The sequence below is a fragment of the Hetaerina americana genome, unplaced genomic scaffold (genome assembly GCF_022747635.1).
Source record: "Hetaerina americana unplaced genomic scaffold, ioHetAmer1.1.p SCAF_3, whole genome shotgun sequence".
NCBI classification, from domain to species: Eukaryota; Metazoa; Arthropoda; class Insecta; order Odonata; family Calopterygidae; genus Hetaerina; species Hetaerina americana.
In genome coordinates, this window is record NW_027286874.1 from 91480031 (window position 1) to 91495158 (window position 15128).

At 38.5% G+C, this 15128-nt stretch overlaps 2 protein-coding genes and 1 long non-coding RNA gene across 3 annotated transcripts in view; 1 reads left to right on the top strand and 2 right to left on the bottom strand.

Moving 5' to 3' along the window:
- LOC139690887 (uncharacterized) overlaps positions 1-2102 on the bottom strand; it is a 97771-nt gene extending 95669 nt beyond the window's left edge. The window contains exons 1-2 of the mRNA XM_071588505.1: positions 1911-2102; positions 808-1055 (exon numbers count right to left, since the gene is read on the bottom strand). The gene's annotated coding sequence lies outside the window, so the exon portion shown is untranslated. The remainder of the gene's footprint in view (positions 1-807; positions 1056-1910) is intronic.
- A 447-nt stretch (positions 2103-2549) lies between these two features.
- Positions 2550-3672, top strand: LOC139690989 (uncharacterized). Its single transcript, XR_011701550.1, has 3 exons — positions 2550-2599; positions 2741-2780; positions 3663-3672. It is a non-coding gene; the product is annotated as an uncharacterized lncRNA (long non-coding RNA).
- Positions 3673-5226: 1554 nt separating this feature from the next.
- Positions 5227-15074, bottom strand: LOC139690842 (soluble calcium-activated nucleotidase 1). The gene is made up of 4 exons (XM_071588439.1): positions 14187-15074; positions 13908-14111; positions 8627-8784; positions 5227-6106 (listed from the first exon to the last, which is right to left on the bottom strand). The coding sequence occupies exons 1-4, from the start codon at positions 14824-14826 to the stop codon at positions 5894-5896; spliced, it is 1215 nt and encodes a 404-aa protein (XP_071444540.1). The 5' UTR covers positions 14827-15074; the 3' UTR covers positions 5227-5893.
- Between the last annotated feature and the right edge of the window lie 54 nt (positions 15075-15128).

A 15128-nucleotide genomic window follows, 5' to 3' on the forward strand; every position in this document is an offset into this window, starting at 1 on the left:
GCGGGTAGGTTTAGTCGGCGACTGAAGAAGAAAGCAAAGAATTCATCGCAAACCGTTTATTTCCTCCGGGGATTCGATCGGAGGTGAGAGTTCGAAACCCAATAGCATTCACCTCACGTTTCGTTCCTAGGTCAACTCACGGTGCTAATACTTCCCTCCCACGAAAATCCAAGTTTCGCGCGGTGTATCAGAATGAAGGACGCTCTCCCTTTCCAGAACACTTCTCCTGCTGACCGTGGCCTCAACCGACCCAATGCTTAAGGGAATTTACTTCCCGTGAATCCGGAGACCCTGAAAAGGGATCGGGGCTTATCTCAACTGGACCTGCGTTCAGCCTCGCGGGGATTAATCGATCATATCCAACTGTGACCCCGAGAGAGAAGGGAGGCCGGGGAAAGGAGAGAGGGATGAGAGAAGGTATTGGGAGGATTCGGGAGAAGGCACTCGCATACTATTCCGAGGAGCGGTTGAATAACTTCCCACCTCTTTAAAAAAACCTAAGAACGAAGAACCCCGCACAAAGCATGGCAAGGTCATGGGTCCGGGAGAATGATACCTCTGATCTCTCCCGGACGAAAGAAAAATTTGGCGACCGTGCGGCATCGGGGATGAAGGCAACACGGCTCATCGCCACAATGGGATGCTGGGGTAGTTGGTGCACCGCGCCTGCTATCTCATTGGAGAGATCGGGGAATCTGTGCTCCGGCGGGAGCGCAGAGGTTGGGGCTAGGAGGGGAGGAGAGCAGCAAGGGAATGGAGAGATGGTGGATCCCGAGTTAAAGGAGGAGAATCGATAGACCCACTCACCTGGATTCGGGCGTCGAAAAGGGAAGGGCGGCCGCGCGGGACTGCTTTGCCGTGCCGTGACCGTCCGCCTCTCGTTCAACTACTCTCTGGACGATGTCCACTCCCGCGCTCGGTGCCTCGCACAATCGCCGCCCCCGGCTGGCCTCTCCGGAGAGGGGCGACCTCTTCTTTTCTCTTCCGCCTCCACTCGCTCCCTCCCCGGCAAGGAACGGAGGAGGGGGGAGGGAGGGGAGGTTGGTCCTCGTCACCTATGGATTTAAGGCAGTGACGTCACCCATGCGTGATTCGAAACGGTGACGTAATTAGGACACCGCCACACGCGGGAAGAGGGTTTTACAAAGCAAGTCGACCAGTCTTCATCTCTCCCGCTCTCTAAGGAGGGGACCTAGGTTTACGGGATGGCGGTCATCACTGCGCCCATTCCCCAGATAGTTCGCTGCACGCGCCATCCCCCATCTCCTCGAGAAAAAAAAACATTTTTCAATGAAGTCTCCAGCCTAAATTACTCCCGCCCACTTCTTCCCGCCTTCGCTCCCTAAGGCATTTTTCTTCAATTCCATCAGTTCTCCTTCCTCGTGATTGCTCTTAATGCTCCGCCCACGCACCCTCTCATTCTACTTCAATAATCTTTTCCACTTCTTGTCCCGATAGACTCACTAGGTAACTCCCGTTCCTTTCCCTCTCTTTTCGTCTCGTCTGGCTCATAACTGTAACTCTCTCCCCAGCCAAATCAAAACATAACTAACCTTGAGTAATTGGGAGAATATGGAGCAAACAACAGGTGCCAACCAGTTACTACAAACTCACTCTGAATCAAAGTTGTTTCATTAATTTGAAGCAATGCTAATGATGGACGAAAAAATAATTTTAATAATAAAACTAAAGGCATCATGAAAAACTTGCAGTTTCTTTTGTCATGACTCTTGTAAGATTACGACCACATGAGCAAACGAACTGTTCCGGATAATACCCTGGCCTACCATGAATGAAATACCATTAAAATATACTAATATAGCAGTACACTTGAAGAAATAAGGCCTTAAATATTTGTCAAGGTGAATGAGAGAGTATCAACCATATTAATATGAAGCAAAATAACTCACTAGATTTCTCTCCTCAGTCAATCTGCTTCCCCGTGGATTCCAAGCGATCCTTCTTTGATAACTCAAAACTTCTTGATTTTCGAAAGAAGATGCGCGAGCAACGCTGGATCTGTTTCTGCAGGTGTCAAGCCATTCACATAACTTAGCCCGTTGTACCCGCTCCTTCGTTTGCAGTCGTTGCAACCACCGCTGGTTCTGCTGCTCACTACCCCATTCTCATAAGTCGTCTGCTACCTCGTACAATCGTTCAATGCCATCTGTCGGGCGTTTCGAAAAGCTTTTCATAGCGCTAAACACTCCTTTAAATAGTCAAACAAAATATATATAGCTGATAACTTAATATTCAGCTTTTTTCTATACGATGTGATTTCTTATCCTCGTTCAATGAAAACACAATTTTCAGTCTGCCGTCGATCCCGCTCGTTGACTTTACAGATTTTGTTTGGGATGAACATTTCTCCGCATAAAATAAGTATCCACAAAAAGCAGAAGAGGTAGAAAGAATGAGAAGAAAAATGCTACAAAAACTAACATTCGTCCAAAATTTAGGTTTCTCGTTTTAATTTATATGATAAGATTTTTCAATTAACGGGTATTCTAAATAATGGAATCTAACGTACCTGACGTATCTATCGTAAAACCTATTTCTCCATTTAGCCATCCGTGGTCGAAACATTTTTACAGTTAAGGTAAGTCTATTTTTTTGTTTAATCTTAGCGGATGGATCATATTCCCCACTGTTTTTCTCTTTAAAATGGCGTATAAAATGATCATTTCTACCTCTGCACCATTCCCAATGGCTTTGGTTCGTCCAATGGAAACCGTCCCAGAAGGTGCTACCTGTTAAAAACCACGATTACCAATCCAAAGGTTAGTTTCATAGGCGAGGGTAGTGCTCACCTAGTACTCAGCCTAATAGCATGTGAATTTCACACTGGGTCGGGGGCGTTCCTTTTCCTGTTATGACTATGATAAGTTAGGTGTTTCCTAATGTAGATTATCCAAAACCTTCAACCAGTCTGCTAACCTTGCTTAAACTTCTATAACAATCTTCCCCATACTACAAGACTGATTAGCTGCAATAGGTTCAAAAATGCAATTGAGAATTGGTTAATTAAAACCCCTTGTATCCTGGAAGTGAATATTTCGAACTAAACTTTTCAAGCATTAAATTATAATACATGTATCTCTTCATCACAGCAATGAATACATGAATTAATATGCCTTTATTTTGACAGCATCTACCGTGGCAAGTGCTGCCCTTCGATGAATAAAGATATTATTATGGTCTCCCATAAAGACTTTCTACCAAAAAATCATACATCTTTGTCAAAACAAAAGATTTTTCCTTCACTCCTTTCTATTATTTTCCCTTCATCACCACTACTGATATTTTGCTTCCTAGCGCCTGAAATTTAGCTACACTTCAACCTTTATAGCAGGCTATGAACCTGAAAAGAAATATGGTCCAAGTACGTATAAATTAATTAGTGCAGTTAGAAATGATCATGAATGAATTGTTTATAACTACATTTCTGAAGTTATAAGTTCCAAAATATTTGTTTTACATCAATAAAAATATTTATACATATGTAGGATCATTTACATTCACCAAAAAGGTATTTAAAGGGTTAAGAAAAGGGAGAAAACATCCCCATAAAATCCTTGAAAAGATGTGCATGGTAGTGCACACATGTATATCAGTTAGCAAAACAATTTGTACTTAACAAGTATTAACTTTATCCACTACAGGAGTTCTCGGGTATATTAAATAAGAGGGAATAAAAATGAACCACAATCACTTATACAATAGACCATCACTATACTAAGACAGATCATGCAGAAATGGAAAATTCTATTAATCCATGGCTATGCCACTTATGGTCATCACCCCTGATGCTGCAGGGGGAAAATGTGGCACCATGCTGTTGGCAGCAGACCATGAGGGATCACTCCGGCAGAGAGTGGGGATGGAAAGGGGAGCTTGAAATTTCAAGACGATAGTTAAGAAGCATTTTAATATGTACTGCATTAGATGTATTTCGGTCCCAGTTGGTCATGCAAGAATGGATTTGCCAACAAAACATACAAGATATGTAAGTGTATAATGCATGCATGCAAGTTGAACTAATTTTTACCTAGATGTTGCAGGTAAAAAATGGCATTCTTGTTCGCCCTAACCCTACAGTAACTATTTTGTATTGTCTATGGGAAGGAATCCTTGAGTCTGCTAGTTCTGGATTGACACACCTTTGCCAATAAATTTGGAGGAAATTTTGCCCTGGTATAATCGATAATTTAAATCAACTGATTGTTGAATGCTTTGAGAATTGAGGTGTATAGGCCAAACTATAACATTGGATATTTCTTGTCTCAAGCAAAGAAACAGATTTCATCCAACCAATCTATGTACTATTTGTGTGTGATGCATTAATACATTTATATGTAAATATTTCAAAATTAATAAATGTCAGCATTATAGTATTCCACACATTATTAAAAGGTTAAATTAACGTGATAACTGACATTATTAAAGCCTTTGTTCCTTCAATTGTAGTATTGGGCGAATTCAAGTGACACTAAAACTTAAGCCAATAATTTTAGTTGGAAATACATTTTGAATTTATTATAGAATCATACATAACTAGCTGATCAACTGCATGAAAACCTGCTCATTTAATGAAGCCAAAAAAGGCCCATGGGAGTATTCCTCGAGCTTAAAAGGAACCCTTATCCCAGCTCTGCACCTGAAGGCAGAGCTCATGCCTCCCCTAGTGTTCAAACATATACGCAGAACTATCACTTACTACACTATCCCTCATATTGGAGGGTTATTTGAAGGACAAGGTATATTTTTAAAGGGCTGAGAAATATTTTCACACATTTTATGTGATAATCTCATTAAATGTAGTTGGAAAGTTGCCACCAAGACCCAATCTAGCCAGTCTGTAGAGTAATTTTGACCAAAGCATGGACAGCATTACTGTTAAGACCCAATTCATGTAATGACAATTTATCCAACGAGGCCATTTTGAATGATTTACACACTTGGTGAGAGATAAGGGGAGATTCATACCCCTTTTTGAGCCACTGAGAACCCATTCGAGGGAGGCAAATCTTATCCTATGAACCAAGATGACTTACCTTTTACTGGATAACTTTGATCTGGTGACTAGATCAGCTCTACTTGCTTACTATTGCTAGTGTTTTGTTATAAGAGTAAAGATTAAATATAGTGGGATGCATCTTCTTCAATATTATCAGTTGGTTATGTATTACAGAGAAGAGAACAATGAGTATCTTTTCAATATTTCAAGTGCAAGGATTTTTATTTACAATAATCAGGAAGTTTTACATTACAACATAAATATTTGTCCACCCATAAAATGTCCAGATAAAACACAACACACAGTGAGTCTGTGCCATTATTGCCATTGAGCATTGCTTCAAAAAATAAGAATAATAGTGTTACATATCCAAGAGGTCCAAAACTGTTTTGAAAAGATCAGTGCACACAAAAATGTGAGTATTGTAATAGCCATTCGTGATTCACTCTTTCCTAAGAAGAAAAATGACCATTTTATGGGATGATATTCATTAACCTTCAAGTGAAGGTTGATAAATACTGGTGAATTTAGCAATAAATAAATTAAAAGAGAATACAAAATGCAACATCAAAAATTCTACACAGTGAGAGTAATATGAGTTAAATTACCAATTATTTCCAAAATTGAACCTGGTAATGATATCACAAAACACGGAAACAGTTCAAAAGTCTCTTGTTGCACCATTTAGCCGCCAAGACACACATTATACCACCAAAAATAATACATCTTATTCACATCATTGAAATTTAATTCATTTCACATTGTAACTATGTACATACTATTAAATTAAATTTTTACAAATAGAGCTAGAAAAATAATGGCACAATATCCATTGCATAGCAATGCAGGGAATAGTTTAATAGCACCTTATGAACATTAGATGAATTCAATACCTTCATATTTTACGTCCCCGATTTTTGTCTCTTGTAATAAAATTTGTCCTTTAATACTGAATGCCATTATGTATGATGCAACTTTGCCTTTATTTTCTTCCGATTTAATGGCAACTATTATCTCATCATCTGTATTGGGGATGAATTTAAAACTTGAAAAGCCATGGGTTGGTATTACTTCGCCAACATAGGTTACCTGGAGAAGGAATCAAGAACACAATGTATTAACATAAGAATATAGTGAAAGGGTAGAGAAGAATATCACTGAAATTCCAAATTAAACTTTATTCGAAATGACCCAGGTTTTGGGGTCATATAACATCATCATGATGGCTTGCATTCATAAAAAAATATCCCTAAACCAGTCCTGTAAACCCCCTAATGATACTTCACTATGCCAAAAACATGGTTATTTTCAATAAAATTAATGCAAACTTGCAACATTATTCTTATCTATCTTTTCCAGATAAAAGAATTCCACCTATCGACTAACCGAACTAATATATTAACTACTTGAGAAATCAAGATCCAAATTCTTATCAAGGGGTAACAGAGCTTTAGTGATGACACATTTCTCAATAACAATTTGAAATTTTCTAAATAACAACAAGGTCTGCAGTTATGCCAATATGCAGTATTTAAAATGCCAGTTTCCCCACTCTGTGGCAGGGAACATCCAAGCTACATATACAGATGGTATAGATAGAGTATGTCAGCTCCTATGGAGTAGGCATTTATATTTTCCTTGCATACAAAAGAGTACAAAATATAAGCAGACTATAAACTTGCAAAGTGGTCAGACCAATGAACAGTGGTCAAGAATGTTCTATAGAATCCAAGTAGGCTATCCCTCAGACCACCTTTTTATATAGTACAGATAATAGACTCAGTTCTACATCTGAGGCATACCCCCAGTCTCTAAGACCATATATAAGATAGGAGTGGAAAAGTGCTTAATATGCATTACTTACTTATATGTAGCTTAAATTTCCTGAGAAAAACCAGTTTCTGGCAAGTTTTTTTTCTGAACAGCTAAAATATTAAGACTCCATATCAGTTAGAGTAATATGAAATGAGTTAATTTCATATACTAGTGATTTTAGCAAGGAATGGACAAATTGTATTTTAAGTTGATTCATAAAAAGATATTCTGCATAAAATCCTTCATTGACTTCAAGAAGACACGTCTTCAGCCTGCAGTAACATAAGACACATCTGCAGCCATCCTCAGATAAGCACAACTATGGAGTCTGCCACTGCATTAGCGGACTGATCATATATCAACACCCAAAACACAGGGGCCCAAGCATCACTACTTGTGGCCTGCCATATTAACATTGAGGAATTCTGACTGCACAAGAATTGCTAAATTTGGTGGAGCTTTCTTGTGTGAATTTTAATGACACAGGGAAGTGCGAGTGGAAGGGGTTGATGCCTCAGGGAGCTAAAGGAGAGCACATGGAAGGCAGAGCTGCCAGATTAGCAGCATTAACCCTGAAGAAGGTATTTGGCCCATTATAATAATCCTTGCTTACAAGAATTTTGACCTTTGTGCAAATACATGTGTCATCGCATTTCTTTCCATTATTTACTTTGCACCCATAATTGGAACAGGTAAGCATACATAAATTATGAACTAGATTAACTCAAATTTTAATTCACAATAATAGTAGACTGTTTCAATAGACCAAATTTTGAAACTTGCTATTAGTTTCCAAATGATTATTAATCAATAAATGGAATTGGATCACCAAAAAGTTTCAATGACATGAGTTTTATTTATATATTCTAATGTTATGATGTTTATCTGTTGTCTTTGCATTATTATATTTCAATCATTAATTAAGATTATTATGGATTGCTGGAAAAAACCCTCTAAAAAAATGTGTTCACAGAATTTCAAAATCAAGGAAACACATTAAATTAATTCCAAAATATGATGATAGTCACACACCGATGTATTTTTGTACTCTAGTTCTGACTAAGATTATCAAATTGTTCCTTAAAAATGTATATATACACAGTAAGTTAATATCCTGCAATTGAACAAAATATCATCATTCTGCAAATAAACAAGAATTGCTGCAGTACCATGTGATGAAGAATTAATAGCTTTAATGTATATTTAAATATTGAAATACTACGTCCTAACAATAACAATGCAGAAAATTTCAGTATTTCTTAACTGTTTAAGGATGTCTACTCGATTAGCAATAATGAATATTGCAGAAAAATCAGGTAGCCTCTTGATGGTGCTAGTGTCAACTCTCTTACAAGTGGATGCCTAGCTTAACACTACACTCATTATAATTCTGGGTGCGTGAAAACTTCTTTGCAACCAAGTCCACAGCTAATCAATAATCAGCTTCAGAGCACATACGCAATGCATCTTTGAATGATGTTTTGCCTATTTAAAATAAAATAATGACCACTGATTGCCTGGTGACACACCCTCAGACAACTTAATCATACATGTTCATGCATTAAAATTAAGCTGTGTAGCTTCATTTGCATCTAAATATTATTCCATTAATTATAGCCACAGGTTTATTTATTTATTATATATTAGGTTAATTTTATAACCCTGATAAAAAATATCAGCTGCCGGCTAATGGGCTCTTAGTTCATACATTATTTAAAACTATAAACCAAGGCATACATTTAAGTTATTTGATGCACTGAAAATTTCAATAATGCTATGCCTGAAGTTACTCACTTGAATGTCAGTGAACTGCTCATTTGCAGTAAGAATCATATTTGTTCCCTTCATCTCATCTTCATTTTCATCATATTTTTCTTTACTTGATCGTCTTGGCAAAAAAAACCACTTTTTATGGATTTCACTCCATGCTACCGCTTCATGTATAATATAACCTGTAAAAAGAGAGGACGTAATTATCTTAATGGAATAACTTTACTTAAAAAGCTACAACATTTAGATTTGAAGGGCTAGAGGAGAATATTTTATACAAAATTAGTTTAATATATAAATAAATATGTGTATAATATATAAATAATAATAATAAATAAATAAAACATACATAAATATAAACACACATGTGTGTGCACATATATGTATATATATATATATATATATATATATAAATATTTATGCCGTCCGTCGGATGGGACGTTAAACTGCGGACCCCTTGGCGCCTTTCGTAAAGAGTAGGCTAATGCCGACGCCGGGTTTCTCTCCACCCTTCATCCTTTCCTGTCCATCCCCTATGGCGCAAATGACCTTAGCTGTCGGTCGCCTCCCCTCAAAACTACTACTACTATAAATATTTATATATATTATATTTATATATATTATAAATATAAATATATATATTATATATATATATATATATATTGGCGACATATAAGACCCACGGATCTCAGGGTAAATTACATATCCTCGATAGCTCAAGTGGTTAAGAGCATCCGCCCGGCAAGTGGAAAGATCCGGTGTTCGAGTCCCGGTTGAGGAAATATTTTTACTCTTGTGATCCGTTCGATTCCGCCTTCCCCACCTCTATTGTGTTCGTCCTTTATACGTGTTCCTATCCCTTTTCCTTATATATGTTTCTGTATATATGAGTATTTATTCGCCGTTTGGCGGGATTTCGTGTTTGAATGTGTATTTGGCCAATGTGGCTCATCTCTTTCTTCTGGCTATGCGTGCCACGAAACGCACTGTTCTTTTCCTGTATGATGTTGTATGAATTCTAACCACTGACCTTTCCTCTTGTGTATTGTCTATTTCCCCTTTGGTGGGTGAAACAGCCCCCTGACGCCATCTCTTGGCTAAAGAATCGGGGCGCTTGGCGACATATAAGACCCACGGATCTCAGGGTAAATTACATATCCTCGATAGCTCAAGTGGTTAAGAGCATCCGCCCGGCAAGTGGAAAGATCCGGTGTTCGAGTCCCGGTTGAGGAAATATTTTTACTCTTGTGATCCGTTCGATTCCGCCTTCCCCACCTCTATTGTGTTCGTCCTTTATACGTGTTCCTATCCCTTTTCCTTATATATGTTTCTGTATATATGAGTATATATATATATATATTGTCACAGTGAAGGTAGTTGTCAAGAGACAACTACCTTCACTGTGGGAACCCAGAAGCCATGTAACTCTTTATTGGTAATTTGGATTGGCAACATCTTCTGATTCTCACCACAGTGGTTAAGTATAGGAATACTATCAACCACAAGAAGTGAACAATACCTTGTTTCTTATCTTTGGCAATTCATCTATGTAGCTAAAATCAATCTCATGCTCCTCCCTGCATTTCCATTCATTACATCATTCTTATATGCTATGCAAGTTCCTGGCATATAGCTCTCTATCTCTTCCATTTAACCAAGAATCACTGGTAAAATTGTGGGACGATACCTAGCAATTCAAAGAACTCAAAAGGGCATTTAGAGATGGAGACAGGGTTTGGTAGCGAGAATCCTTAACTAAGCCTTTAAAAATTCTTTGGTATTTGTCCTACAATTTTAACCAACTCTAATACATTCAAGGAATCAGCTGAAGTACTGCGATGTGGATGGCAATGGGAAACCACCGCATTAGTGTCCTGAGGAGCTGCAGCCCTGCACTCCACCTATTAATGACATGATGGCATCCTTCCCAGTAAAATAGCCCGTCAATTGGATCTCTGGGTGGGGACTACTCGGAAGGGTACATTGGTCAGGAGAGACAGATTCAGAATAGGGGCATGGAATGTAAAATCCTAAGGGGTAAGCGGAAAGCTAGAGAATGCCAAGATAGAAATGGAGAGGCTGGTTATAGAAATCCTGGAAGTTAGCAAGATCAAATGGACGGGAGCAGACAACTACTGGAGTGACGAATATCGAGTTATATACTCGGGAGACGACAGGAGGATCGCAGGCATTGGCATCATACTGAAAAAGAAGGATGAAGTGTTGGAATTTTCGGGCTGGGAAAACAGAGCGCCAAAGGAGAAAGACTGGTTGAGTTCTGCAATGAGAAGAATATGGTATTAGCTAACACCCTCTTTGAACAACATCGACAAAGATGGTACACATGGAAGATGCCAGGGGATATCGCAAAACAGACTACATATTAGTAAGAAGGAGATACAAGAACCAGATGAAGCACTGCAAGAGCTACCCTGGTACAGATATAAATAGTAATCACAACTTAGTAATCATGGAGACCAAGAGACAACTTTGCTATAAGAAAATTAAGAAGATCAAAAAGAGCCAAGGTGGTACTCAAAATTGCTGGTGGAAAAAGACAACAGAGAAAGATTCGCTACTGCCATTGACAGCAAACTAGTTGATAAAGGAGAAAGGAGCACAGAAGAGAAATGGGATGAACTGAAGGGGCCAATCGCTGAAGTTGCAGAAGAGCAACTGGTGAGAAAAAGAGCCAACATGAAGGAACCATGGATCACGATGGAGATAAGGGAACTAATAGAAGAAAATACAAGAATGCCAGGAATGATGATGAGGAAAGGCTCTACAAGAACCTTTAAGACCATGACAACCGTAAATGCAAAAAGGCTAGGGAGAACTGAATAGAAGGCTGCTGCAAGGAAATCAATGAAAATATGAAGAAGGGGAATACTGACATAGCATACAAACTGGCGAAGAAAAATTTCAAAGAAAGGAAAATGAAAAGCAACAACATCAGGGATGTAAATTGGGATATACTGATTGAAGGTGAAGATATTGGCAATAGATGGAAGCAATACATCAACAAACTCTACCAAGGTCCGGGGCCTCTGGAAGAAAACCTGATGAAGAACGAGAGTGAAACGGATGAAAAAAACCAGGGCAAACATACTGAGGAGTGAATTCAATAGAGCATTAAAAGACCTTAAGAAAAACAAAGCTCCTGGAGTAGACAAAATTGATGGAGACATCATCAAGGCACTCCGGAACAAAGCCAAAGACAATCTGTATGGAACAATCAAAGATAGTTACAAAGGCGGAAGACATCCCCTGAAGACTTTCAAAGGAGTGTGATGATTGTGATACCAAAGAAGACGAGGACAGAAAAATTTGAGGAACACCAAACCTTGAGTCTTGGCATAAGATAGGGTAGGATGGAGGGCTGCAGTCAACCAATCTTAGGATTGCACGACCAATGATAATAATACATTCAAAGAAGAAATATCAAGTACCATATCCATCTCTCTAACAAATTTGGTCACTTTTCCTTAACATTTCATTTTTTATGACATAAGGGAGTAGCGACATAAGATCAACTCCTGTGATCATATATTGTAATTGCTCTCCCTTCCGCAATAGCAAAACCAAATACCACACCAGATATCGTAGACTGAAGTGCATCCACACTGTAAGCAAATGTGTAAAAAAAACAACCCAGGGAGAAGGTGAAAGGAGTCTCTGATAATTCAGTAAAGAGACTTAACTCAATATGCCTTGTTTTGATGCTTTTGATAAAGCCGTTTAACAACGCTGATGGGAGAGCAAGTTATGCAACCAAGTAATTGGAGATCAAGAGGGAGATCATCGTCACACTATTCACCTCTCAGTGGGGAAAACAGGGAGTTGAGTTAAATGAAAGCTTTTGCACAGATTTAATAAAGAGAGTGGCTAGTCTGCAATTAAATCACTCTTTAGGTAACCCACTGAAGGTTCCCTGCATTGTTTGTGTTGAAGGCTATTCCAAAACATTAATGGAAAATATATGCATACAAATAAAACAGACATCTGCTTCTACAATGGTTAAGTAAAAAAACAAGTTTTCAGGCCGAAGGTTGCTTTGATAGGTGAGGGTAGAGCTTCACCTAGTACTAAGCCCAATGGTGAGTGAAATTAACACATCTGGGTAGGAGGGGCCAGTTCCTTTTCCTGTGCAACCTATGGTTTCTCAGGAAGATATGGTACCCAACAAATCATGCAGCTTGGGTTAAGCTGAGTGTGCCCAGAGGCATCCCCGCACCCCCTGGACTATCATGTCCCTTTATGCTTAAATAGACAAAGGTTTTTTAGGGTGGCTAAAGACATCATTTTTAAAAATTAGCTTTGAAGGTACAATGGGGTTAGGAGAAGAAGGGAACAGGTCATAGTAGCTGGCTGACAAAGCGTTTGGCTACCAACCAGACGGTCTCTGACTCAAATTTTGGGTGACGCCTTTCAACACACATATTCCCAAGTAATATGATTATCAGTCACTGGAACTTAAGGAAACATGTCGTACAACATGTAACGATCTTCCTGTCACTTTTAAACATAAAGAATAACAATTAGCCCAAAACATATCTCTAATTTATCACAAAACCCTATTGTAATGATTTGGAGAAATAAAGTAAGATCAGTGATTTCCTGTAAGTGCTTCTCTGCTGAGGATATAGCCAGAGTAGACATAAAGTGTCCACTTCCCTAAAAATCTATCAAGCGGACTGATCACTGATATTTCAATGAACTTCAAATCCAACCCACGGCAAGGTGGCTACAATCCAGGACCTAACTATATCATACAAATAATATGTAACTTTTAGCGATAATATCAATAGTTTTCAAAGTACTACATACACGAATCAAAGATAAATCTTATTCACGCAAAATAATAACTAAGCTCGTTAATTATTATAAAAGTTATTTTTGGGAGCATGTGTCCAAGAGCGAAGACTGATTAGAGATATTTTTGGCCTGCTATTTTATATTTTTGATCCTACCTGAATTCAGTTCCCATGAGAAACTAGCTTCTTGTTCTATCACCTCCCTATACCTCTGACCTCAGAATTACCCTGGAAGACCTTTGTCAGGCAAGACGAGGTATTTCAAAACGCCAACATGAAGCTAAAAGACATTCATCAAATACCGAGTAAGATCTTAAAAAGACTTGACCATAACTTTGTAGACCCATTCAAGGAAGACCAGGCAATAATAGGTCTGCATATCTGGCGAAATTTTAGCAAGACTTTGTATGCAAATCACAGGAAATTAGGCACTATATAAACAGAAATACATCGTAAATACAAATGATTATAAATGTTTACTATACAATTACCAGGAAATTCGATTCCAACAGCTCGCCTGAGAGAATTATATTTTTCGTGCCAATCAATGTGAGTAGTCTCACCAGCAGTCGAAATTGTTTTTATATACTGAGGGTTTAAATTTAAAAGTTCTCCCGTGCTCGTAGTCCATTCTTTTCCAAGACCCCCTATGTATAGTAGCCTTTGTTTCACCGCGGCCCATTCGGATTTGAAGCCTGAAGACGGAACAATGAAAATTCAAGAGTAAGTCATTCAATACACACCTGAAACTTGACCATCGAAGCTATTACCTTTTGATGCTCTTCCATCACCGTCGGGAAGTATGACCCATGGAATCAATTTATTCGAATCTATTTCATATATCACACCTGTTCGGTCGTCAAATGTAATTAGTTTTCCGTTGTATACCGTCAGTTCTGAGAGTTCCATTCCACGACCACCTTGAGCCAAATTGGACTTTAATACTGTGGGTTCCCCTTTATCCCATTGCACGGACACTGTGCTACTAATAGGATTCCACGTAAGAAATCCCTTTTTATAGTAACTAACCCAAGTATTATCTTCGGTTTGACTCTTGGATCCAGTGTCCAGGTCACTAATCACACCAATCCGATATTTTACTCCCAATCTTGACTTTATAGGAGCGGTTAAGGGGTAAGTGGTATTGTAGATCACTGGATAAGTGGGAATCACATGATGATGATCAAAATCTTCGTTGTGAAGCACAATATTGTTGGTTAAGCTATGTTTCGATCTGCCTGACGACGTCACAGCATAAAGGACAATCAAAACAACCAGCCCAATCACAGATATTATGGTGACAAATTGTGTTTGTATCCTGAGAGTACTATTACCTACCCTGTACGCAGGAGGAGTTCGAATAGCTTGCCTCCAATCCCGCAGAGACATTTTCATCTCATTTTGATGCATGGGTGGTGGTTTTATATGAATTAGTTAAGTAGCTAGCTTAAAAATGAAACTGAAATTATTTTTCCTAAGATACCTATCATTTTGACCAATTTATATGATTTTCCAAATTTGGACCACGTTGGAAAACTATAATATGATAATTTCGTCCATTAGACCTCAAAGTAGACGTCATCACTTCAAATGTTGACATTTACACGGTGTTACCGATCCATACCGAACTCCGCTTACACGTCAGGCGTTCTGATATGATTTCGTACTTCTTCCTAAATTAGTTAAGCTTCAGTTGTTTGATATATCTGTTG

Coding starts and splice junctions, on each gene's coding strand:
- LOC139690842 (XM_071588439.1), bottom strand. CDS start 14,826: ATGCATCAAAATGAGATGAAAATGTCTCTGCGGGATTGGAGGCAAGCT. Junction 8,785..13,907: donor TGTTGGAATCGAATTTCCTG/GTAATTGTATAG, acceptor CTCTTTTTACAG/GTTATATTATACATGAAGCG. Junction 6,107..8,626: donor AGCAGTTCACTGACATTCAA/GTGAGTAACTTC, acceptor TTCCTTCTCCAG/GTAACCTATGTTGGCGAAGT.